The 26538-nt window shown below is 48.0% G+C and overlaps 1 protein-coding gene across 1 annotated transcript in view; it reads right to left on the reverse strand.

Annotated features, from left to right (window-relative positions):
- Positions 1 to 102: 102 nt before the first annotated feature.
- Positions 103 to 26538, reverse strand: part of SIDT1 (SID1 transmembrane family member 1) — a 48233-nt gene continuing 21797 nt past the window's right edge. The window contains exons 5-26 of the mRNA XM_074164798.1: positions 23860 to 23961; positions 22622 to 22705; positions 21916 to 22009; positions 20617 to 20688; positions 20131 to 20224; positions 18449 to 18492; positions 14150 to 14221; positions 12365 to 12513; positions 11635 to 11708; positions 11007 to 11073; positions 10258 to 10331; positions 9560 to 9683; positions 8451 to 8568; positions 7609 to 7745; positions 5800 to 5908; positions 5367 to 5381; positions 4528 to 4604; positions 3329 to 3375; positions 2404 to 2509; positions 1973 to 2083; positions 1120 to 1233; positions 103 to 165 (exon numbers count right to left, since the gene is read on the reverse strand). Of these exons, the coding sequence (XP_074020899.1) occupies positions 103 to 165; positions 1120 to 1233; positions 1973 to 2083; positions 2404 to 2509; positions 3329 to 3375; positions 4528 to 4604; positions 5367 to 5381; positions 5800 to 5908; positions 7609 to 7745; positions 8451 to 8568; positions 9560 to 9683; positions 10258 to 10331; positions 11007 to 11073; positions 11635 to 11708; positions 12365 to 12513; positions 14150 to 14221; positions 18449 to 18492; positions 20131 to 20224; positions 20617 to 20688; positions 21916 to 22009; positions 22622 to 22705; positions 23860 to 23961 (1947 nt within the window). The remainder of the gene's footprint in view (positions 166 to 1119; positions 1234 to 1972; positions 2084 to 2403; positions 2510 to 3328; positions 3376 to 4527; positions 4605 to 5366; positions 5382 to 5799; positions 5909 to 7608; positions 7746 to 8450; positions 8569 to 9559; positions 9684 to 10257; positions 10332 to 11006; positions 11074 to 11634; positions 11709 to 12364; positions 12514 to 14149; positions 14222 to 18448; positions 18493 to 20130; positions 20225 to 20616; positions 20689 to 21915; positions 22010 to 22621; positions 22706 to 23859; positions 23962 to 26538) is intronic.

Here is a 26538-nt window from a genome sequence, read left to right on the forward strand (position 1 = left end):
TTGTCGGCCACAGAAGCAGGCTCATTCCCCACAGATTCCAGTGGCCTGGTGCCTTTGGCTGAGCAATTTGGGACGCCCCTGCGCCCTCTGTCCCTTGGGGACTCAGAACACTGGGATCTTGTCCCTGCGCACCACGTCCAGGTCATCATCCAGGGTCAGCAGGACCTGAGGAGGAAAGTGCGAGGCAGCTTCAGGTCTCACTAGCCAGCCTACAGCTGCAGAGAATGACCAACTCCCAATGGCATCTCATCATAGGGGGGCTCCACCTGGGCCACATCTCCAGCACATACAAGAGTCACAACAGCAACTCATGTAGACATGCCAGATTAACTTTGTTTCTGTAATGCTCCCAGCAAGTCATTTTGGCAGCACAGCTGACAGGTAGATCTGCCAACAGTGCTGCAAGGACCTGAGCAGATAATCCAGCTCCAACCATGATAGAGACACTGCTTGTAAACTGGTCCTTCAACATCAGCCTCTGAAGAGCCATCCAGGAGGCAGCAGGGTGGGAATTGCTTGACCACTGCTCAGGCATTGCAAGTGGCCAGGCAGCTCCTTCACAAATAGTTTGCACCTTGCACAGCTGGGGTTAAGGTCTCCCCCTCCATGTCCCCAAAACACTATGCTGTGACCCCATCACCAAGGATGCCTCCATCTTTGCCAACACACAGATCGTCAGGCCTGAAAAGAGGTACCAAGTGGAGGAGCACAGGAGTCAACTACGGAAATGATGGAAAGCCCAGGAGCAAGTTAAGCTCCACACCAGCACCCAACCACCCAAGTCAAAGGGAGCAGGGTCCCTTTCGGGGAAGTTCTCACAAACCCACAAGAGGGTTGGTCACCAGCAGACCCTCAGCTTCCCCCCAACAGCTGTGTGACCCACAGCCCCAGAGGGAATTTCAGGCCTGGAGGCATAGGGAGCAACCAGCCAAAGAAGAAAGCCTGATCCCACTGACAAGGAGGATCCCACTGTGAAGGATGCCTGGATGCAGAGCCAAGCAGAGGAGTTGGGGCACTTTTGTGGGGCCCCCAGGCAGCCACAGCTCCATGTGGATAGTGACAAGCAGGAAGAAGAGAGGGTGAGGCCATACAGCAGAGTGGAGGCTCAGCAGGACTCACCAGAAAGGAGAAGAACAAGGCAGCCGCAGAGAGGAAGTGCCAGACATCATGGTCGTCAAAGAAGCCCAGCAGGATGCACGGCCGGTTCTTTTCCCGGGACTCTGCTGGAGCCTCCTAAGGGAGCAGGCAGGGGATCAGGACCAGATATCCACTCACACAAGGCCCTGGCTGGCCGCATTGGACCCTCTGGAGATCACCCTGTCTTAACCCTCCATCCAGGAGCCAGGAAAAAGCACTGTGCTGGCTGGACACGTGGCGAGAGCAGGGCAGGAACGCATTGTCATACTTAGACCTTGAGATGGATCTGGGGCTGCAACCCATGGATAGGGGGACCCCGCTGGTCTTCAGATCTGAAGTCTTGCATCACACAAGCTGCACAGCCTCCACCAGACCACCCTGCAGCAAGCCCCTCACTTCCATGCAGATGGACAAGTATCTTGTTAGAAAGCATCCAGTCAGGATTTAAGAGCCTCCCAGGCCATTGAGAGCCCCTGTAACCTCAGGCAGGTTATTCCCCATTGGCCATCTGCTCCAGGGAGGAGTCTTCCATCCAGCACTAGTCAGGGTTTTCCCAGTTTTACTTTCAGATCTTCAGCTCCTCCTCTGTCACCTAGTGAGGGCCAGTCACCTCCAGATCACCTAGGTCTCCACAGCTGCACACATACAGTCATTTTTGGCTCATCACAGCTTCCCATGCTCCCTTCCCAAGTTCCTGAAGGAGTTAAACCCTTTCAGCTCTCCATAAGTAGGTCCAAGACTCTTCCCAGAGTATTTTTTGTGTAAAACCAACAACAGGGAAGAAATATGACAAGACACGGAGATGGACAGAAGGACAGAGAAAGGGGAACTTTACCTCCCAGCTGCTGAGGGTCTGGAAGAAGAAGTAGAGGGCAGCTGCCCACACCACTGCAGTGGCCACGATGCAGAACAGGGGGATGGGCAAGAGCTTCTCAGAGCTGCGGAGCTGCAGACAGGGACATAGTCTCACAATGTGCCCCAAGTTCTTCCTAGGGGCAGAGTTATGCATAGGGCTGACATGCGAGCCCAGACCATCATCATCTGCAAAGAGCTGCCCACCCCAGGGAAACACAGCCCAGCCACCACCAAGATGGCTACACAGCATCCCTCCCCAACATCAACACCTTGTCCCACCCTGAGCCCCATGAAGGCCCCTCCACATCCCTCTGCAGCACCACAGGAACCCAGACTGCAGCCAAAAATGAGGCACATCCTTTCCCCTTTGGAGACAGGCACCCCATGGACAGACACAGCTGCCACTTTTACCTTCATGATGATGTAGAAAGCCAGATACAGCAACAGGTTACAGATGAAGATCCCCAGTATATAGGAGGCGAAGTCTCTGGGCCGATACACCAGCCCAAAGATAGCACTGAGAGAGAGAGAAGGGACATTAGACAACCCCTTTCATTGGGGGACAGGGCACATCCCCAAACTGACCACCACCCGCTGCTCCTTCCAGACCATAGGACACAGCAATACTGCCACAGCTTCCCAGTTCCCTGGAGGAAATGCACCATTTACATCTGCTCCCTGCTGAGAAGCAAAGCAGAGCAAACTGGGCCATGGTCAGGTGCTGAGAGCAACCAGAGACGCCACAGAACAGGCAAGGACCCTGGGTTGCTTCCAACCCACAGCCAAAAGCATCTCGCTCAGTAGGAGTTGGCTCCAGATCTGTACGTTTAGCAGAAGACATGTCCCTGAAGAGCAGCTTTAGTGAAAAGCAAGAGTCTGTATTTTAGGTCTCACCAAGAGCTGAGCTCTCCATCCATGCAGCTACTGCTGAGTCAGGTTTGTGACTAATGAGGGTCTGTCAAGCCTCTTGCACCTTGGCTGCACCAGAAACTTCCCAGCTACATGGGAAGCATTTGTACAGCACAATGCAGCACGGTGGTACTAGGCCAGCCCTACACAAGCTGGCTCAGACACGAGCCATGAGACAGTACCAGCCAAACCGCTTAGGGATGCCTCACGGAGCTCTGTAGTGCTGCACTGCATCTCATGGATCTGCCTACCATCCAGTGCTCATCAGATCCAGCTCCTTGACAAAACATGTCAGAAAGGCCCCAGCACAGGCCTATTGCTTAGACACTGCTGCATTTCCCCATCACTTCAGACCACCTGCGTGTCAATACCAAATCCTGCTGCCCTTGTGCACAAGTATGCATGACACCCACGAGCCACTACTTACAGGGACCAGTTGACCAGGTTTCCAACAATGAGCAGCACCATCCTGTCCTGAAGAGAAGACACTGATGATCATACGAAAGCATAAGGAAATGCAAAAAGAGGCCTTTGCCTCAGAAATTCAGGGTATTGTTATGTGAGGATCTGGAGTCTGGTTCCTGCAAACACACATGCACCTGGCTCTGAAGTTTGCTCTGCAGGAGCTTTTGCCAGGTGGAAACTGCTCTGGCCCTCACAAATTTGAGGAAAGTGTTGTAAGGAGACTAACCATCCAAAAAAGGACAACTCCAGCACATAAGGATCAGCTTCAGGAGGTTCTGCAAATCTTTTGCCTGTTTTCACTGTTTTTCTGGTTAGATTCCTTCCCTCCCACCATTTTACAGAAAAATTATTGCACAGAGCAAGGATGTGCTTGAAAGATGCAGCAGGGAAAGCTTTGGATAACATCCTGCACATAGCTACAGAGCCTTTTTTCGCCCATCTCATCATCAGCTGGGGAAGCACTGTAACAACAGCAGGCAGAAAGGTTGCATCTGTGGGGCATGTGCATTTATGCTTACAGCCGCTTTCATGATGTAGCTATTTCAGGCTGGCCAGGCTTACTTTACGCCTGAGTGCACAGAGCTTGCTTGCAAAACTCAGTCTGACACTTATTCAAAGATGAAAGAATAAATAAAATAAAAATAAAAAGGATGCTCGTGGATAAAAACTTCATTTGGCTTCAAGCCCCAATTAGCACCCTGTGCCAAGAAGAAAGTAATCAGTAGGACACAAGGTAACAGCTACTGTTTCTTACTTTTTTGCTTTCTGCCCTGAGGTGCTGTAGAAACAGCAATAGCTGTTGCTTAAGCCACAGAGCCAAAACAGTCACTGCCTTCCCCGGAGAGGCTGCGCTGTACAGAGCCTCATACCAATTCCTTTGAACACATGCCCCCAGAGAGCAAAAGCAAAGGCAAATCCTATCATGCTTATATCTCCTTTGCTCTGATGTTTTATTCACCAAGCCTGAGATCAGGGGAGGCCTGAGAGTAGGGGGCAAACTGCTCCAGCAGAGATCTACACTTACCCAAAAATTCACTGGGGGGACAGGGAGGGGGGAAGTAGGGTGCATCACTTTTTCAAATAGCTACACCTCTTTCCTCTGCACATTGTCTAGAAAGTGAGCAATTGCTGAGAGAGGTGCTGAGATGAGAAGTTACCTACCATGTACATTGGTCGACTGCACTGCTGGATACAGTCCGTGTACAGCACCATCGCTGCCCGTCGAAATATCCCCAAGTCTGTCAAAGAAGAGGAGAAAAAGCCACAACAGCCAGGAGAGTGAGCGCCAAAACGCCTACAGGGGAAAGATGCAGATACCCACTGGCTGACAACAGAGAACCCAGCCTGCGGATGGTCAGGGTGCCAACAGATTAATTTCTTGCCCTTTGAGAGCAGCGTATGCTGAGCAGCAGGGCAGCCACCACAGGGTGTGGATGGCATTTGGCCAGAGTGACAGGTTTAAAAAAAAAAAAAAAAAAAAGAAATCATCCCCGTGCCACTGGTGCTGCCTAGAAGTCAAATAGGCCCTGACTGTACACATAAACAGGCTGGCTTTGCAACCGCTTCTCTGGAGGAGAGATGTGTGGGCAGGAAGGGGAAAAGCACCTTCCACAGAATAAGCTGCTAGAAGAGGGAAACAGCAGAAACTCAATCCTTAGAGGGGTCTAGAGGGACAGAGTGCACTCAAGACACCTCTGCTCTCAAAATCATTGCAGAAGCTTCAGTGGGGAGCCGTCAGTCATAGTGGGGATGGAGGGACATGCATGCACACATACACCCCTCATCAGCAACAAACATGGAGCTTGAAAAGGCTCCTGCACCAAGATCAGAGCTCTGCTGTACTATACACCCCCCTGCTGCTGGCAAACTGACTTCACTTCTCAATAGCCAACCCCAGGTGGCACACAAGCCTGCCTCCCCACACACATCCATGCATCCCTGGTTACTACGCTGCTGATCAAGCAGTTTGACAGAGAAAAATGAGAGCTGCTGACAGTTACCTGAGTCAGGGCCATCTGAGGCAGACAGAAGCAGAAGAGGAAGGAGAAATATGTTTGTAAGCAGAGCACAAGAGCCAAGATCCCCACCAGAACCTCTCCTCCCTCATCCCTTGACAGGCTTTTTACACGGCTCACTGCTCTGAGCACAGCTCTAGGGAGAGCTGTAGCTGAAGGGCAGGCTCCTTCAGAGCCCAGCTCTTCTGCCACCACAGAGCAGACAGGTCCTGCTGACTCCCATGCATCTGGGAAGCAGCAGCACAAGGGCTTCAGAGGCCAGGAAAAGCATCAGATGGATGAGAGGACCGGATAACCCAGAACACAAGCACACGCCAAGGGACTGTGCTCACAGATGCGCTGCATGGGTGACTTATGCAGGTGAGGATAGGAGGCACCTGCACGCCCTAGAGCAAGATGGTTCAGTCACAGCACTTACCCATCTTGAAGCGGCCCATGTAGTAGATCTGGGTGCTGAGAGCCAGCGAGGCCAAAACATGGATCATTGAGGAAATAACCCAAAACCACATATCATTTTTGCCAAACACCTGAAAGCAAAGACATATTAAAAGCAAACTGGGCCCTATTATCAGCAGGCTAATCCTTTCCTGTCCTATATCACCATGGGGCATTAGACAACCTTACTGAACATGGAAGAGAAATCCCTAAATTTTCCAACCTGAAAACAGATCTATAAATCCAAAATGAAGTCCAGAGAAGCAAGAGGAGCTCAGCATTCTGGAGAGGAAACCATTCTTTCTGAATGCCCCTTCAGACAAGGTTGGCAGCTTGGAAGGACAGCAGCAGAAGGGAGCAGAAATGCAGAGAATCCCAGGCCAGCAAAGCTGTCTCTGCTGAGCTGCGCAGAGCTCTCCGGCCAGGAGCTGGATTTTTATAAAGGCAGTCAGGGAACCAACCCCTACTTTAACAAGCACACTGTAGCAGACCAAAAAGGACAAAAGCGCTCTGCAGGCGATTGCTCCTATTGTACACTTTTGCTTTATTTAAGGACTGGAAGTAATCTACAAATGCAGGTCAATGCTATATTAAAACCTTAATTTTTCAGTTATACATTAAGGAGTCCAGAAACTCTGGTTTGCCATCAGGCTGTGACCACACACTCCTCTCCCCTGGGGCATAGCACTTGCCTGAACTTTTCCTTTTGTGTGGGGAAAAAAAAACCAACAGAAAGCAAGCAGAAAAGCCACGTCTACATGAACGGAACAAGGGAGACATGCAGTTTATAAGCTCCACGGAACAGCTTCAAAGCATCCCACAAGACAAGATACAGTATCCTATGATGAAACCCCAGTGTTTTGAACCTGGTGCAAATCTACCACAAATCAAAATATTATCGGAAAGTCCCAAGTTCACCAGCTGCTCCTGCATGCTTTTTCTCACAGTCACCTACCCAGAGACCTTTTCAGAGTCAATTGGTACTCTGCATTATGTGCAATAGTGAGGGGCTGACAGCCCACTGGGATTTAGCTGCTAGTTCAGAGCAAGAGTTCAATGGATTTTGCCTGGTTACTGCTGAATGGAGTCCTTCAAAAGAAGAGAAGCAGAGATCTCCAAGGTAAAGCACAGGTTGGGGATTCAGGCAATGCCAGCTCAGTACTTGCAATACAATGAGCAAACGGGCAAAGCCCTGTACCAGTCTGACCTGTCAGTGCTACCGCTGCACAAGAGAGACTCTGGTGACTCCTTCTGCTCCCAGTGCCCTTCTATAGAACTACTCCAGAAACTTGCCTGGGTGCCCCTGAGCCGTTATTCTAGCCCTGCACCTCCCCAAAGATAGTAAGGTCAACTTCAGGAGCTGTGCCCAGCAACCCAGAGTTTTCCAAAGGGAAGAAAGAGGCACAAGCAATTAGGTAGAGGACACTTGTCCTGGAAGCTCAGCCAGCCTCACACTCCTCCTCCTCCAAGGTGAGCCACCGCACAGGAGACTAGCTGCATGCTTGGACACAGACACCTGGACGCATGAATTTCTCCTCTTGAGCAGGAGGTCACGGGGTGTGCAAAGCCCAAATAGAAGCCCATCTAGAGAAAACTGCTTTGCTCTTCCCTTCACTGCAAGACCAGGGAAAAGGAGGAGGAAAACCCAAGAGTACTGGAATACAAGCACTAGCAGCTGCTTAACACACCCTTATCCTACCCTGCTGCTCTCCCCAGTCATTTGCCCACTTAAGCTATGTTCCCAGCCACCATCTCCTTCCCAGAGAAGCAAGTAGGTAAGAGGGAGCCATACCACTCCAAGGACAGCTAGAGAGATGACCACAGCAAATGAAGCATAGGCAGAGTAGGCGCTGGCATTGATGTCTGGGTGGCGGGTCTGGTAGAGCTTGAGCATGCACAGTCCTGCAATCATGTACATGAAGGAGGTGTCTGTGGAGGGAGCACAACAGAAACAGTGAAAACAGGTACTGCCAGTAGGCTGAGAAAGCTGCTCTGAGTACATATAAAGAAGTGCAGCAGCAGCAGGGCCAAACCCAAGGCTGGCAGGCACAAATCCCTAACGCTGTATTACATTGCACAGCACTTTGTGTTTTACCATCTAGCAGCACATCTACCATGCTCCAAAGCAACAAAAAACAAGGGGGCTCAGAAAATAAGTGCCCGACATGGTGCAGCACAGAAACAGGTAGGGAATCACAAAATGGTTGAGGTTAGAAGGGACCTCTGGAGGTTTTCTAGTCCAACATCCCCCTGCTCAAGCAGGGCCAGCTATCAGAAGGCTGCCCAGGACTGTTTCCAGTCAGACTTTGAATATATCCACAGAACAAGGCTTCACAACCTCTTTGGGCAACATGTTCTCTGTCTTTGACATCCCTCAAAGAAAAAAAGTAAAAAAAAAAAAATTTTTTTTTTTTCTTGTGCTCATATAGAATCCCAAGGTCAGGAAAGGAGGCTGAAATGTGTTAGTCCACAGCATCCAAAGCCTCACTGCCTCCTGACTGAGCCCTGGAACAGGCAGACTTCAGGGAGGTTTGCGAGGGTAGAGGGATGGGAAGAGCCAGCAACTCAGCAGAAGACAGAACATGGCAAATCCTACTACCTCCAACTCAAAATGAGAAAAGCAATGCAGCTTACCAAACTGGAAATTGGAGTAATTAGGGCAGACGTGGTAACAGGCACTGAGCACACCTTCCATCATCAGAGCGATACCCATAGCGTAAAAGAGACCAAAATGCTTTGGGATCCCATAGTCCTGGAAGAGAGCAGTAGTGTATAGTAAGTACCTTCACTGTCCTGATGACAAGCAAACTTCCATTTTCCATCACTTCATCCCTCCTCAGCCCTACACGTGTCCTTCAGTCACCACTGTGGATCTGGCTGAGATCTCATCTGAAAGTCCATAAGCAGCAGAACCTTAGAACTGCTAAGGCCTTTACTTGCTATCAACCCAGTGAAAACAGAGCTGTCTCCAGAAAACACCAGCACCACTGCCCATAGGGATGGAGATCTCCTCCATCCTCTCCCAGGAGACACTGAAGAAACTGCAGAGGGTCTGGCTCCAAGCAGCTCTGTTTCAGAGATAGATGCAATCAAATTCTTCTGTATTATTTATTATAGACAGCTGTATCCCCTCTTGCTAACAGAAGGAACTTTTGATTGTATAAGTCAAATCAAACTTCACTATAAACAAAAGCATCTCAAGACATTCCTACTTTTCACACACACCCCCAAAAGAGGTTTCAGCAACAAACATTCACAGAACAGGACACTAATTACCAGGCTGTGCTTTTCACACACCCCATCACAAACTTATGGTCAGATCGCTGTCCACAGGAGCCTCCTTCTACCCTTTCTAGAAAGCAGATGCTTCTCCTTACTGCCTGTTTCCCCATAGCAGGGGTAAAGGTAGGGATCCAGACATGCTCCCACCCAGCTCATCCATCCCAGTTCCTCCACGGTGAGCACTGGAGGAAAAGCCACAGCCAAAAGGTGTCATTCCTCTACTCATCCCCCTGTCTCTGCAAGACCAGGCTGGGTCACCACAGCAGTATGCACATACCACAAGCAGCAAAGTACTGGGATGTGCAAGAGCATAAGTGTCCCACCTACATCCTCTTTCAGGGGAGGAAAAAGATGAAGATTCAATCCCCTGGCAAGGAAAGCAAATGGAAATCCACTATGGTTTTCAAATCCTCCTTGTTTTTCCCTCCCTCCACTCAGCCCCATGCAACCATGTTTCCTACCAGGGTATAGATATCTTTCATTTCCATGGCCCGACGGTGAAGAATGTCTCTGCGCAAGACAATAAGGAGGAAGAGAAAGCCCAGCAGCATGTGGCCCACATTGCTGAGGATGTTGTTGAAGGCACTGCAGGGAAAAACATTTAAGACAAGGGCAGCACAACAGCAGGAGGCTGAACCATGTGCCGCAATAAGCTGAATCCATTTTACTGTCACCTTCCCCCCCCCCCCCATTCTCCACCTTGGCAGTTGCCAAACATCTGCTAGTTTTACACCCTGGATGACAATTTCAGATTAAGTAGTTCACCCGCCCCAGTGGATTTAACAATTTCTCTGCAAGATTCCCAACTCCGGGCTTTCTTTGCACTCAGAAAAATGCTGCACTGAAAGGACTAATTTGAACTACTTTGCAGAGCTGCTGCTCCTTGGATAGAAGCACAAGTGTCCAAGAGATCATGGGAGCCCTTCATTGCTGCGCGGTAGGTTTGCTGGGGGAACAGAGGTACCATAAGTTCATGGGTGCATGTGTCTCTGCAACAGAAAGCCACTGCTTAGCGAAACAGCTCAGAGTCCTAAACTCTGTGATCTTATCAAGACCATTACTCAGAGCCTGGCAAGGATAAAATCCTGACCTGGGCACAGCATGAACACTCAGGAGGCATGAGACAATAAATAACACAGTGACTGCAGGGCTCACTCACCTCAGCACCCCAAGGGGATGAGCACACAGAAAGTTGTAGTAGCAGATGTCCTGATTGCCCGTCACATTCACTACCTGGACAAAGAGGAGGTGGCAGACCTGGTATTAGCAAATCCTCTCTGTTCTGGGGGGATATTGCTTCATGCAAACACTACATGTATACAAGGCGTACCAGGACACAGCCTAGCTTTAGCACTGGCACAGGAGAGTACTGACATCTACAAGTGAGGCTTTTAGTGGGGGACAAGACATTGCCACAGGCCACAAACCTGACAAGTCTTCAGGGGAAACATACTGTGCACTCTCATCCTCAACACTAATAGATCTGCTTGCAGATATCTGACTAACAGCAGGATAGCAAGGACAGGGCAGGGAGAATGGAGGAGAAATCACTCGTATCACAGCAAACCCTACTTGCTTTCAGTTGCCTTTTAGAGATAACAGCAGATTCCTCCTGCCTCTAAAATGAAACAGGCCCCAAAAGAGACATCAGATGAGCAGGAAAACAGCTGCACTCCTGCTTCCCAAGCAAAAATAGCAGAACTGCAAGCTCAGTGAGCCAAGCCAGCAGCAGCACTCAACACACGGTACAGAGAGAGCAGGTACGGTAAACTGCCCCTCAGACAGAACAGGTTTCCTGCGTGATCCCAGTTTCACTGTGACTGTCATCCTTACACTGTGCAACCATGGAGCAAGTTTAAAGGCAAGAGGACTCAAGCACTGGGCACAGCCACACAGAGCCCAACGCACCGTCTGGTAAGTGATGACGAGCTGGATGACTGGCAGGGCATAAAACACCGCTATGGTGATGATGTTCCTGCAGAGGAGACGAAAGCAGCAATTACACATTACACACACCAAAACAATTGGTGCATGCCCAGGACAGAGCCCCAGGGTGCTTGTGGAGAAGTGTGTACACCTCCATGCCTAAGGGTACAGACACCACTCTCCCAGTTGGAGCTTTATGCCTCTGGTTATGACCTCCTGAAGCAGAAGAGCAAATGAGCTAATGCAGACAGGAGGCAAATGCTAGGGGCACAAGAAAAGCCAGGACGTGGACCACAAGCTCGTGTGTTTGAGTGCTAATTTCTCTCCTTCCTCAGTATGTTCCAGCACACTGGATGTTACCACACTTAAAAGCAATTATGCAAATCAGAATCCATGTGCCAGGAAATATCCTTATTTGTTCACAAATATCCTTATTTGAGATATGTGGGATCTGTAATTACTAGTTAGAACAGGGTCAGACTGTGTAACATTAAGGCTCAAAGAATATCCTCAGGTCTAAAGTGTGGTTCAGAAGAAGGGCATGTGGACAGACTCCACAACCAGAGACTAGGTCCAGAGCTTGGGCCTTACCAGTTTGTCTTCTTCTTACCAGAAATAGATTTTATATTTTTTGCTGACAATCCTTCGGTCCTTCCTGGACAAGTCTGACAGATAGAGGAACACCTAAAACATTAATGGGTGGGGAAAGAGGGAAGAAAACAGAAAAGAACTAGTGAATACTACAGAAGCCAATAGAAGATCTTGATGTATTTGGACAATATGCAGCTTGGTGCTATTTGGATTTATTATTTTTCCCCCCCCCACACACACAGTAAGCTCATTGTGTCCCTTGATTGTGTGGGGAATGAGTTCTGCAAAACCCTCCGAGTCCCAGGAATGGCTCTGACCACACGGAGCAGTGCAGGGTGATAAAAGGAGGCAGTTCAAATGTTGCTAGCTTAAAGCCCCTCTGTACACCCACTGCAGTTACACTACTCATACCAGATAACTACCTACTATTGCACATTATTTTCTCCCTGTGCTGTCCCACCTCCTTGGGCTTTCTGTTACACTCTGGGCTTCTTCCTCCTTTCTCAAAAGTCCCCAATAGATTCTGATTTTCCACATTAAAATCACTCATTTCAGCAGCAGACTTAGCACAGCTGGAAAACTTTCTAGAACTCTGAAAAAGCATTAGAAAGCACATTCAGCTTTATAAGATTAAATCCACCTAAAAGGGAAGCAGAAACTTAAAAACCTTGGCAAGTGATTAGTGCTGGTCCTAGCCCAGATGTGTCCATGGCCCAGCACCACGGCCACAGCTGCAACGCCAGCCGTACCTTCGTGCGGATGACATTCTTATCACTTTCGATTTCTGGCATGGTGTCAAAGTCACTCTCCTCTTCCACAGAGCTGTCTGTGTCAGAACCAGCTGGTGGCCTGCGCTCAGGGGAAGAAAACTGACGTCCACCACTGGAGCTTGACTCATCTGGAACAGAGTAGGGAGAAAGAAACAGGCAGGGTAAAGGCTAAATCCCCTCTATGCAAAGCAATAAGAAAGCTGCCCCAGATATCAGCTGCAACGTCCTAGGGCAAGTCAATATGGCCATTTCAGGGAATAGTTTTTCCGTGATCACAAACCTTCCCAAAAGTCTCAGATATCAGCTAAGAACAATTTGAAGGACCATATTACACCCTCTGCAGCATTTTGGTTTTTCCCCTGCTTTTATTCTATTATTTTAATCTCCATCATTTTCTACGCTTTACTAGCCTGGGATCTGAAATCTGGAAGCCCGAGACAAGCCAGCCAGGAAGCTCTAGTGAAAGCAGCAGGCTGTTCAGGGGTCAGAAACAGGCTGACCTAGTTAATGTCCAGATTTTATATAAGCTTTTCTAAAAATATTGTAGAACAAAAGACAAAAGAGGAAGAAAGTAGATTTTACACAGCAAGCAGAGCATCAGCTTTGCTCTCATTGCATGCACAGTTTTGGTCACCTGCAGGTCAGCAGGACCTGCCTGCACTTCCCACAGGCTGGCCAAGCTCCCAGCCAGCCCACTGCCCATACCAGCACAAGCAGAACACAAGTTTCTTTCTCATTTCCCAAATACTTTTAAAGTATTTCCTTGGGAATTGGGAAAAGGAATAGAGGGGTGTTGAAGCCCTCAACTCTATTCCAATACTTAAATTCTCCTGACTTTTTTCCCAAACCTCATGAAATATCAGTTTTGTGTTTCTTTGTCAAGCATTCAGAGATAGCACACCTTCACGGTCCAACAACTGGGTGACATCTAGAGTGTCAGGGCTGTCTTTACACTAGAGTGAGCAAATGCATCCTGAGCTGGGATCAAAAATTACCCAGAGCTGCTCTCCCCTCTCATTTGAACAGCTGCCTCATGCTGCCCTGGACCTGCACCACCTCATCCCAACACGTCAAATTCAAGTATTATGCCCAAAAGTCCACAGCACTGAGCTATTCAATACCAATTTCTCCACAGGAGGGAAAACTGTTGTAAGGAGACTAAGAAATACCCTGGCAAAGGAAGGCATTTCCCATCATCTCAGTCTAGCAGGACCTTTGGGAGTTGTTTTTTTCTCCTCTGCGGCCAGGGCATGGCTCACCTGTTGACAACATGACATCAATTCTCCCCTAATGAAACTGGACTGCAAAAAGCTCTGATTCTGTCTTGATTTGTGGCCCACAACCCTTCAGTCTTCCAGTGAAAGGCATGCTTTAGTCTAAAGGCAGGCTTGACAAACTAATAACGGACTCCTAGAAGCTTGGTTGGAAGGGACCTTTGTCAGCCCCTAGTCAACCTCATGCCTGAAGCAGCACTGTCACCAACACTTATCAGGTGACTGTGGCTTTGCCTAGCTAAGACAAATATTTTCAGTGACAGTCTCTCTGAGCACCTCTTCCAGAGATTTGCCACCTTTTTGGTGTAGATGTTTTGCCCTAAAGTGCAACCTTAACCTCCCAAACTGCAATTTCTTTTTCAAGTAGTTACAAGCTGCTCTTAGAGCAACTTGCAGCTGTATTATTTTCTGGCTTTAAAACACTTTAAAGTGCCTTCCCCTGCCCCAGACAGAACCCTCCCTGTGTCCCCAGTTCTGGAAGATAGTGTACCAATAGCACCGTAGCTGCTTCCCTCAGGGGTGCTGGCTGTGATGGGGTACGAAGACGTCATAATCCCAGATCCTGCAATGGAAACAGACCCATTAAGGGACAATTAGTTTCATGTCAGTGCTTCAAAACGTATCTGACATGAATAAAAACAGCATGAAGAGCTGGAGGGTCTTGGGAAAAGCAGCATTTTTCCAAACAGATGGCAGTCTCCCTCTAGAGCATACTGTGCAAAAGGGAAACCCTTGCTTTGCAACATGAAGCAATCCCATCCCTTCAGCCTCCCCACACAGGCTGCCAGTTCAACTTGCAAAAGCAGGAGCCTCCCTCCAGCACCCTGTAAGGATCACATCATAGGACTTGGATCACATTATGCAAGACTTGGCAAATTCTAGAGCCAGTCTCACGATACTCAGAGCACCCTTATGAATTTCTAATTCTTCTCCTTCCCCTACTCACACATTGATATATTCAAATATTGCTACCCCCAGTTATCCCTGGCAGAGCCATAGACAGCCTTTGGCATGACAGCTACTATAGAGTTTTAACCAAGCGATGAGAAAGCAAGAGTCCTCTGTGCAAAAAAGTGGTCACATCTCATGCTAATGACAAGAAGGGCAAGCCTTTGAGGGCTGGAAAAGTCCCTGCCTCCCAGCCCACACATCCGAAGCAAGGAAGGCTGCACCTCCCAGTCAGGTTGCACTGGAACTTTCTCCAGGCTCCACATTCTCTCTTTTTGCCTGGTACCTGCTTGACACCTTTGTGGTTGGGCTCAGCTGCTGAACTGGCAGCAGACAAACATGTCAGGAAACACAGCAAGCTGAACCCCCTCACAGAGGGGTCAAATGCCTATCTCCCCAAAAGGGAGGGAGCAAAAGCAGGAAGAACAGGACCACATCTTTCTGGGGTGGCAAACAATGAGACAGGTCCAGCTGCTTGTAAAGCTTCACCCTCATAACAACATTGTGTGACCAGTCAGCAGCACAAGGACAAGAGATGGGGCAGTATTTAAAGCAAGCAACTTTATTGCAAACCTAGCAATGGCTGAGCTTCCCAAGCTGCATCTCTGGCTTCCCAGTACCTGATCTGTCCCAAATTGACAGGCACAGACACTCTCCTCTTTCCAGCTAGCAATTCCAGGCACTTCTATAAACATCTTATGTAGATTTTTATATTCTTTCCATTAGTCTCATACATAAAGAGCCCCAAAACTTTCCCTGCCTGAGCCCGATTCCTAGGCAGGGGAGCACTCACAGCAATAACATTTGATATTTCAAGCCCAGATTACTGCTTTCCTTTGACACATTCACTGTGCTTGTTGGGCTGTGGGTTAAGACTTGATCTCCATTTCAGCTTCTCTACCCTACCACCCCATTCCTCTGACAGGGCAATGAACAGCTTGGAGGACTGTCTGAAGTGGACAACATGGCATGGACTGAGCACCAGAAGGCAGGCTCTGGCACACCGCAGCCCCCCATATGACACCCCTTCAGCGCTCACCTGGGATTAGCAGATTTTTGTAGGTTGCTGCAGGGTCAAGATCCACCTTCTACTCTTCACCTGCTGTGCAACCCTCCCTCTCTCGTGGCAGTTTTTTTTCTGTTGCTTTAAAGTCATTTGGAAATCCCGATCACTGGGAAGAGGGCAAGAGAAGCATTTCCCCACATTCCTGGCACCAAGGCACATGCACACTTCCTTCTCCCATCAGTCCTGTCCCACAGAGATGCTCCCTCCCTATTTTAGACCAGGCTTTATGCTCTCAAGTGACTTGTCAACCTTCTCTCCCAAGTAACCAAGGGAAGATTTAAATCTGGACAAAGCAGGGAGGCCACAGAGAAGAGGTGCTCTGCCCTGTATCTAACAGCTGCTTCAGACCCAGCTCACCCACTAATTTCAGTCCCACTTCCCAGTGTGTGAGTGAGTCAAAGTACATGTACCACACTAGGTGTGGTTCCTCCAGCTATTGCCTCTACCAGATAGTGATGATGTGGAATGGGAGGTAACCCACAGGACTGGGGGGGGAAGTTCGCCACAGAGGCTGAGCATAAGGTGGGTGACAGGAGCAAAAGGGCACATGGAGTTGTAGGATATTCAAAGACAACAGGCGGAGACAGATTGCTTAGCACGTGGGAAGGAGGAGAAAAAAAACAGAGAAAGCGGGTGTGCCCTGGGTAACCTGGAGGACAGATGGAACATCTGTCCTACAAAGAAAAGTTGAGAGAGTTGGGGTTTTTCAGCTTGGAGAAAAGGCTCTGGGGACACCTTAGTGTGATCTTTCAATACTTAAAGTGGGCTTATGAGAAAGATGGGAACAGACTTTTTAGTAGGGCCTGTAGAGATAGGACAAGGGGTAATGGGTTTAAACTAAAAAGAGGGTAGATTTAGACTAGATATAAAGACGAAATTTACAATGAGGGTGATGAAACACTGGACCAGGTTGCCTAGAGAGGTGGTAGATGCCCCACCCCTGGAAACATTCAAGACCAGGTTGGACGGGGCTCTGAGCAACCTGATCTAGTTGAAGATGTCCCTGCTCGTTGCAGGGGAGACTGGACTAGATGACCTTTAAAGGTCTCTTCCTACCCAAACTATTTTATGACAGGGAACATGCCCATTTTATAGGCATCAGACACACACCCTGAAGAGACCAATAGAGAAAGAAACAGCACGAGGGTAAGACATGGTTCCTCCCCAGAGGAAAGGGCTCTGTGAAGATGGCATAGAATACAAGGGAGAGGACAGGTCACAGAATGAGCAGGTGTCTGGGAGAAAACCTGTAAATTCTGAAGGAACTGTGCTCCTCTGTCCTCTCTCAGGGATACTGTTCAACAATCCTTCCTGCCCAGGAAACCAGTTCTCTGCCCTCCAGGTTGTGCTAAGCACAGCATCTGTGCCCTGCAGCTTCTTTGGCAACTAAGCACCAGAAATTATCTTCCACCTGTCACCAGTACAGCTTGGAAAGCAGCTTCTAAGCTGCCTTTAGCACTTGAACCCTCAGCTGCAGCGCTAGCAGCACTCTCTGGGGCTTCGGTCTCACCCAGCTGAGACTGCCTCCTTGCCTTAGACAGCCATCCCTTGTCAAAACCTTGGACCTCTTCCAGGGCTTCAGACAGGTCCCTTCAGGTTCCCCAAACTCCTGAACACACAGGCCCTTCCCATTTCTCCAGTGGCCTAAGACCTCCTGTTGTCTCACAGCAGGACCCATCCCAAATGACTTAAAACTAGAATGTTTTAAAGCACATTTTTACAGTCCCCTATTCATCTGGTTGTGAAGAAAACACCTTTCACACACATTCCACACACAGGGATGCTTATGTGGATCACAGTGCTTGAAGAAGCCACTCCTGAGAAACCAGATGCCCCCAGGTCCTTGGCAGAAATATTAACCCAAGTAATGCTTGGGTTAGTTCCACTGCTGATCCTTTAAGTATAGGTCAGTTACACTAGCATGCTTATCTGGTGGTATGTAACAGACTGGAGAGACTGAAGAAGCTGGGGGTTAAAAAGGGAACACACCAATAACGTTTCAGTGCTGCCAAAACACAACATCCTCCCTTTCCCCAGGAAAGGGGTACAAATGATGATGCCTTTATCCTCAGACCAATGCTTTGAACTACTTTGCAGGCACTAAATATTTAAACAAAATGACACAGCCAGCCTCCCACACTGCTCCAGAAAGCAGAAACTTCCAGTGCCACCCATCCACATGAAAAAAATTTCCATCTTTCACTGATAGCCTTTTAGATGCAGCTATGTTTTTATAATGCAGAAATCTGCAGTATGTTGAAATATGGGTGCAGCATTAAGTAAACTGAATCGAATACCAAAGTAAATAACACAAACCCCACAACCTAACTGTATTAGTCATTCATTCACTTGGTAGTCTGCAACTGCAAGTTAAAAACAAATTAAAATTTAAATTAAATTTAGAAATTAGAGACTCCATGCTTAAACCAGGCAGAGGAAATCTTAACATAAGAGCTGACAAACTCAATGTGCCTTGTTTAGAAGTGAACAGACTTGGCAAAAGTAACATTAGCCTGTAGCCAGGCGTAGCCAAGGCTTGCCCTTCCTCCACCCTTCTAAAAGCCAGCTCCTCAGGGCAAGGGGTCAGAACAAGGTTCTTGTGAGGGCAGAGAGGAAGCTCTAACATCTTTCATCAGCACTGGAGGCTATGTGGTACATGTACAGGGAAGAAGGCTTGAAGAGACAGAAGGTACTTGACTGACAGCCTGTCCCTTGCCTGGCCTGGGACCTGTGCTGTTCACTTAGAGCTGTCACACAACAGAAGAGAGACCTTACCATCCTCAGGACTCAATCTCCCAGCTGAAGCCTTCCTTCGAACTCTGAAAAAGAACAGGCAGCACTCATGAGATAGCCAACAAACCCCATCACCTGCTAGCCATGACAGGATGATCTAGGACACGAACAGGTAAACATGGTGCAAGCTCTAAAAACCAAGCAAACAAAACCCCATAAAAATAAAGAAACAAACAGAATACTGTTTGGACTAGGCATGGCTCAGCAATGACTGATTGCTGTCCGCCCCTCCAGTTTCCAAAGCAACAGAGGTATTTTTTTAACTCCTCAGTTATCCACCAGAGGCAGGACAATCCCATCCTGCACTGCATGTTGGGAGAGACTCTCGCACAACCTTCCTACACCAAATTCCCCTGCTCAAGAGACCAAGTTAATAAGAATCTACTGAAAGGGCAGCAGGAGCTAGTGGCATGCATCAGCACAATGCTTAAGAAGCCAACACCACCTCCTTCAATGCAGGTGCCAAGCTGGGGCAGGTAAGGAAAAAAAAAAAAAACCACACATATGCTCACAACAAAGAAAATACAACAGCAAAAAAAGAGCACAGACACTTAAGTAAATTCACTGGAATAATTAAATGAAATGTTGTTTCATTGATGTGTCTTGAAGTTAAGCCATGCTCCCATCTTGAAATTGTTTCAAAGCACCAAACCTTTAAGATCCCCCTCTTCTTAATCAACTGAAAACTGCCACGTTCAGTCTGGGGAGTTGGCTGATAAGTGTGGTTCCCACAAAACCAACCTGCTATTTGCTTAAAGCTTTATACGGCTCTTCTCATGCCAACCTTTGCCCAGTAGGGCAGGAAAGAGTGTTGAAGGGACCTCCCCACTCTCAAGCTTCCATGGTTTGGACAAAGGATTTGCTTAACCATTGTCACTGCCTACACAGGCAGCAGTGACGGATCCCAACGAACTCAACCATCCCCAGCACCTTAAGAGCACCCACCCGCTGCCCCACCAAGGCTCTCATCCTGTGCTAGCAGTAACCCACCCTACAGGAGCAAATCTTACCTCCCTTTTAGGTTGCTATCCGCTTCCTGGCACTCCAGTCCTGCTCTGACTTCAAGAGCGCCTCCAGTGAGCAACAGGGGACCCTGAGGCAACTGGGAAGAGTTTTGCTTCCCACCCCACCCCCCTCCCAAAAGCAACCTGTCGTGGTAGCTGTGCCTAAGTTCACCTCAGATGCAGATATTCCCCTCAACACAAGCCCAAGCAGCAAGATTTGGGGCAGAAGAGGCAGGTCAGGAAGGAAAATCAGCACTCTTGGGACTCCAAGAGTGACTATTTGGGTCACTGCTACTTATTGCAGTACTTGGTCCAGCAATCTAGGAAATGTATTGGTTCCCCGATACTCTGACACCCCATATCCCAGGCTGGTCCCACCATAATTCCCACCTGTCACCCAGTGTCCTCATATAAGGAAACCCAGGGGTGGGGAATTACAAAAGCTAGAGGGTAGAGCCTTGGGTTTTCATCATTGCCATGATCACCACAGCAGAGGAAGAAAAGTTTTCTGGCTGATGGTCAGTAGGAGCCCACAGACTTGTTTGGCTGCTCTGTTCAGATGCTCGCTGCCCCACTTGCCCTGAATTCACTGCAGGGTGAGGCATCTCTGAGGATGAAGAAGAAACAGAAAGGCTGTTCTTGTAAAACCCCTCGACTCACCTGATGTAGTGCACAAAAGCAACCACCACTGAGCCAAGGTAAAAGGACAGGAAACTCAGGAAGCTGAAGAACATGGCCTGGACATAAACAGACTCTGAGGAAAGAGAAGGCATTAGTCAGCTAAGAGCAGGGACAGCCCCTCTCAGAGCCATTGCTCCTGTCCTGCTCTTCTCAATACCATCTGGTGACAATGCCCAGCTCCAAACAGTCCTTCAAGACCCATTGGTTTTCTTCAAAAGAAACCACCAGAACCTGTTGCAAGGTCTCCCCCCATTTCTTCACCTCCAGTGGTAGATGGTGTGCCCATGAGACCACCCCGTGCCACACAATATCTCCTGGAAGGAACCAGGACTGCAATGGTTTTACCTCTTATGATGGTGCTTTCTGCACCATGCCATCAGAGGGCTGCCAGCCCAGTCATACCCTGCTACACAGAACTGCCAAGTCCCCCCGTAAAGCTTCATTGCTTTGCACAAACACACTAACTTTTAATAGAGGGCACAATTGTCACTTGAAGGTTCTTCGTCCGTTGCAGGTTCCAGGTACGGTTGAATTTCCCTGTGAGATGCAAAGTGTACACCAAATGTAACAACAATCAAACATGAGTGATCTCTGGCCCCTATCTCAGTTCTCTGCACTTGCAATAACACCAGGATCTGGCTTTTCACTAAAATCTGTGTGGTTTCACTCTAAACCTTTCCCAGACTTGTCAACGTACAGCCTTTTCCATATATTTCCCCCACCTCCCCTCTATCCACAACCCAATTTCAGACTAGAAATCCCCACTTGAGTCTTCCACACATTGCTTAAGTCTGGATGCCTGAATCCCACAGACATCTTGTCTCATATTTATCAGTCCCCAAAGGGCAGTTTCTGTCACTACAAATACTGGGACACCATTTTTGCCTTTGGCCAAAACTCTTCTGGCAAAACACTTCTGTGCAGGATGTCATGCCAGTAACTTGTTATGTTTCAGCAGGGCTTAGCACACCCTGCCAGTACAGCTCTGCTGACAGCTTTAGGGTAAGAGAAAGGCAGCTGGAAGGTGACAGGGTGGGAATTGGGAGAGCCCAGTGTATCTGTTGGTTGCATTCTTGCTTCTCCTACAGGGAGAAAGCCATCCAGCTTTGAGGATAGGAATGTCCCTGACCTGAAATGGGCTCCAGCTGTCACGAGGATAGTTGCATACCCACTTCAGTTTCACCCACCACATGAGCGGTGGAGGCTTTACTTTCACCACTGCCCAGGAGGTGGACACAGTGTTTTCTGGCTGGGAAAGGTACTAGAACAAGTGTCTCAAAATTATTGCCCCAGAATCACTAGTTGTTCCTGCTCCCGCCAAGTCATGAGACTGTCATAGATCCCAAGGTAACAGTTGGAGAAGGTGCTCTCTGCAGGAACTGCCATCAGGGTCCCCATGCAGGTAGGAGGATAATAGAGCAGTAGGCGGAAAAAAAAAAAACAAACCACACACCACCAAAACACCAAAAGCTGTAAGTAGTATTGTTTGGGTGTCTCCAGCATCACCCAAGACACCAGCAACTCCTCAGAAGAGCACATAACCCCAGCAAGCCAGGTACTGTATTAGTCAGCCATTTCCAGGGTTGATCAAGACTTTTAACTTGTCCAATGATAAAAAGTTTATACTTCATTCTTCCTCACAGCTACCTGCATAAGATAGAGGTATATGACCATGCTGTGTCATCCCACAGGAAGGTTCCCACGGTCTCCTGCTGCTCCATCATCTGGATGCTGCAACCAAATCTGCCTCCCAGCACAACTTACCAGGAACGGAAGAAGGCATAGAACCCCCACAGGCATAATCCTCTGGCTTGATGACAAATACAACGAAGAACTGCTCCCCTGGGAAGTCCTTTCTCTGCATGGGAGGACAGAAGATGACAGAATCCATAAGAAGCAAAGCAGCCTCTCCCTCCAGTGCAAAGCAGATGATCTCCACAGGGCCAGAGATCAGGTTTTAGTTGCTACAGAGTCACCAGCTTTACAGAGACCTGCCTGTTCTGGACAGAGTTTGGCTTCTGGGGTTGCTCCCACATCCTTGCTGACAATAAACTCAGTGAGTTCACCAGTACGCAGTACAGCAGTACCCCAGAACAAGCAAACCAATGCTAATGCATTCATTTACTTCATGCAAGCCATCTACATAAATTTTGCTTATAAGGCCCTATTACCACCACCCCAGTGATAGAAGAGCTAAGGTTCAAACAGAAGACAGATGGTTGCAGCCACTCTGATCTAGAGCCTCATCACCTAAGATAATAACACACCTGACTAAGCAAACATAAGCAAGGTTTTGTAGTAAATGGTAACACTCTTCTTGTAATTATGTCAGCTTATCTAATAAAAAGAAAGGATCACAGCCATGCACAAGCCAAGCCACGGGGCGGGGGGAAGGGCAGGGAAGAAAGATAAAACAAACCCCCACACCTCAAAACACTGAGACAACAGAAAAAAATAATCAGCATCTCACCTGTACTGTTATAGCTGCCTGCTTTGTCATAGACTGGTAAACACCATTGAACTCCACATTATGGTCCAAGTCATACACTGGGCACTAAAACAGACACAACTAAGAGTTAAACCAGGCACAAAATCTTAACTAATTTTGTAGGGAGCCAGCAGGAGAACAGACAGTGCAAGGCAGCAGAAAAAGGCCCTGCTTGGGTTCACAAAGGGAACAAAACAACCAGGACCCATTCAGAATCCAGAAAAGCTGCTCTGAAGACATCACTTGCAGCCTGCATTCACTGATCTCAGCAGTCTTCACAAGAGGCTGCAGTTTAATCCCAGAAGAGAATTCCGCCAGAGTCATCACTACACCATTCCCACAGGACAGTGCACACACTCAGCTATACGCTGGCTGTGTGACATGCTTTATGTGCTGTACTATATGCCAAGTGCTTGCCCTCATCTTACTCTTTCCCACTACTCTTAGTGCCTGACAGGTTGAAAATTCACCTGTCAGTCTCCCCTCCTGCTCTTCTACCATTCAAACACAGGGATATAGGCAGGAGTTGATGTCACCCATTTCTCTCCTCACCCCGAGTATTAAAGGTGACAGCCAGGACTTCACAGGCATCAGCCAAGGCATCTTGCACCTCTGTCACCATCTTGCTGCTCCCACACTGCAGGTCCCTGCATCACTCAGCCTGATATTTATCCTCCTTTCCCACCTCCCTATTTCCCAGCTGCAAGAAACAGCCAGCCTCCATAGAAGGGAACATGTGTTGTCCCCTTCCCAGGAAAGGGAATGAGGAACTGCATAGAGAGGAAATTGCATTGGAAAGGAGAGACCACATGTCTGGAAATCAGACGTTCCCATGCTGCCCTGAGCCAGAGAAGAGTCAAGGGAACAGCGCTGCCCCCTCTCTCTCAGGCACCAGCATTCCATCCAACACCACTCCGCAGAGACAGACCCATATCACAAAGGCATCAGAGTACTAAACCGCACGAGGGAAACACAAAAAATGCCCTATGGACAGGCTGGAGGGGAACAGCTTCTTTACCTACTTGCAAGAAAACTCAGTATCCCTGTCTTTGCCTCCTTGACAGAAGATTTGCATTCCTCTTTCAAGGGCTCCCTTCACCAGCACCACACTAGGATGAATCCCTTACTAGGGTTTTTTTCTCTGTTGGGCCAGAGAGCCCCTCACAGGAGGGCACAGATCTCCAGCACGTAACTCCTTACCTTTCTCTGCTCAGACTTACCACAATATCCTGGACGGAGACAACCGAGCATGGGTAGGCTGCATCAGACACCACCTTAATAATGACCGAATCAACATCCTGAGGAAACTTGTACAAAAAATACTGAGGAGAAAGCAGAGTACTGAGAGTTATGGTCCACAAATCATCCCTGCCAGTAGCTTTAGAATCTCCCTAAGGTATCTGCACAGCTCAAGCTGGGCTTCAGGGTTGGATGTGGAGGGCTTTCATAAAAATCCAGATTTCAAATATTAGGATCTTACACTACAGAAGAGGAGATAAAATATGTACAGACAACTCTTCTCCCTTGCATAGCACACTGTTAGACACAGACACCTTCAACATGCAAGATAGAGCATAACTTCTGTTCTCCTTGAGCTCTTTTCCACCTGATCAAGATAAAGTGACTTCATTTTATACCCTACTCCATTTTATATTGCTATGAGCAATTTCCAGATGTTTCCATACTGCTGGCTGTACTTTATATATGGAACATATCATGGAGTTTATCTCAAATAGGTTGTTGCAAAGACAGACTGTGGGAAGTATTAGGTCAAATGGTTGAAACTCTGTCAAGAGTTTCATAAATAAATGCCTGATATTAGTTCTTTGGTTTTGTTTCATTTTGAGGGCAAAGGGTAATGGGGGTTTTCACTTCTCACTTCAGCTTTGAAAATAATTCAGCTATAGCTCTGAAAAAATTTGGGAGAGACTAACATCTGCTAATGTTCCTACTTCTCCTCTGCAGGCAAGGAATGGGGTTTCTTGTGCTTCCATAATTTGAGCAGGCCCAGAGGACAGTCTGTGGGGTAGGAAATGCCCTTCCCTGTCCCAGAAAGGGCCTTTTCAGATTTGGGCAAAAGATGTCCCAGACAACACCATTATTTGCATATTTTTCCAGTAAAAGTTTGAGGTACTACATCTGCCAGTTGCTGGAGAAGTAGCATTTCTGTGCCTGCTTGTTGCAGGGCTCCTGTCATCCTACTTGGAGCTCAGACCCTGATAACTCAGGCTCACAGAGCTACCATGAGGGGCTGATGAGCACCTCACCCCACAGCCAAGGAGACACAAGGCTGAGGACTGCTGCCAGCTACCTTCCTCCCTTCCTCGTGGTCACCTGGCAGCACTGCTGCTGCCCTGGGGCAGGCATCGCCCATGGGGCAGGAAACCACTGAAGCTCCTGCTCTGAATATGTAACCTGAGACATTCCAAACTGGTGAGCTCCCTTTATGTCACATAAAGCTTAGTGCTGAGGCAAGGGCCAGCCATTTCAGATTTCCCTTCCCCTACTTCCCAAGAAGTAGGGCCCCCATTTGGAAAGGCAGGGATAAGAAATTGCCAGACTTTTTCCAAGTTTGTCCATTTTTACTAAAGCATTTATTCCCACCACCCCCTCTAAGCAGGGTCCCTTCACTGCTGAGGGAGTGCTGTCTCCAACTGCAAGTCCTTACATACTGAAAACTCACCAAGCAGGTTTCTTCAACAGAGCAAGTTTTATCTCCGCCAAGCAAGGATGCTGGCAGTCTGAGCTCCTTGGTTTCCCAGGTGTACTACCCTCGGAAAGCTTTGACCTTGAGGAAGTTGCCCATGAGGACCCTCCTATAATTTTCTTTAAGTCACACTTATACCAGAGTACCGAATTGACATAAGGGGCATCAAGACCTACAGTTCTCTCCTGCACAGACTATGAGTGGTATAAACACATCCAGGCAACACTCCTGACCTATACGAGCATATCTAATTTCTCCTGCCCTCGGCATGAGCTGGGTTCTGGAGGACAACTCCTTCAGTTGTTACGCTTGTCTTTTTCCGGCCTTCAATTTATTCCAACACAGCTAGCTTTTGAATTGCCCTGTATCTCCCACCCCCCAGACTACTTAATACTTTGATTTACAAAAACCTCAGCATTATACCCATTAAGAATCTCTCATCTTCTACTCTCTATATCTGGCCTATAATTAAAAGTCACCAATCTCATATTATTAACTGTGACAAGTAACAGACCAAAGTCACAAAACAAATTCCAGGCTAGATCCTAAACAGTCTACCTTAAAATTGTAAGATCCTAAGTAAGGAAGGTTTATAAAGAGGCACCACCATTCCCTATGCTTCTATAGTATAAAATACCACATGTGTCTGCAAACCAGCTTAACACATTTGACAGCAAAAAATATTAGCTGGGATGCCTGGTAATAGGAAACCTAAAATTAAGTGTTGTTACTAACAGTGACAGCAACAACAAAAATGGAGTACCAGACAGCCTGGGTAAATTACATCCCTTCCCAGCTCTATGAGCTTCTGTATCACTATAGTTACTGCCAACAGCATTTTCATTCAAGACAGACTTGTAGTATCTGCAGGGCTCTAAACAAGGCTGCTCAGCTGAATGTGCGGTACATATGTGCTCTCTTCTGAACTAATAACCAGACTTACCAGGCATTTCATTTATCACCTTGCAACTTGACTTGCTGCCCTGAGCAAGGAATAACAGCCTGAGTTCTGTTGTACCTTTACAGCTTATTTATTTACGTACTTATTTTTCTCCGGTAAAGACTGCATCTTGGCCAGTCACGCTAAAGCAATTGAACTAGTGCTGGCTGGAACAAGACGCTGGTGCGCACCATCTCATTTCCCATGAAGTGCAGCAGTCCAATAGCCTCTGGATTTCTGTACATTTCTGGA

The sequence above is a fragment of the Numenius arquata genome, chromosome 1, assembly GCF_964106895.1.
Source record: "Numenius arquata chromosome 1, bNumArq3.hap1.1, whole genome shotgun sequence".
Classification (NCBI taxonomy): Eukaryota; Metazoa; Chordata; class Aves; order Charadriiformes; family Scolopacidae; genus Numenius; species Numenius arquata.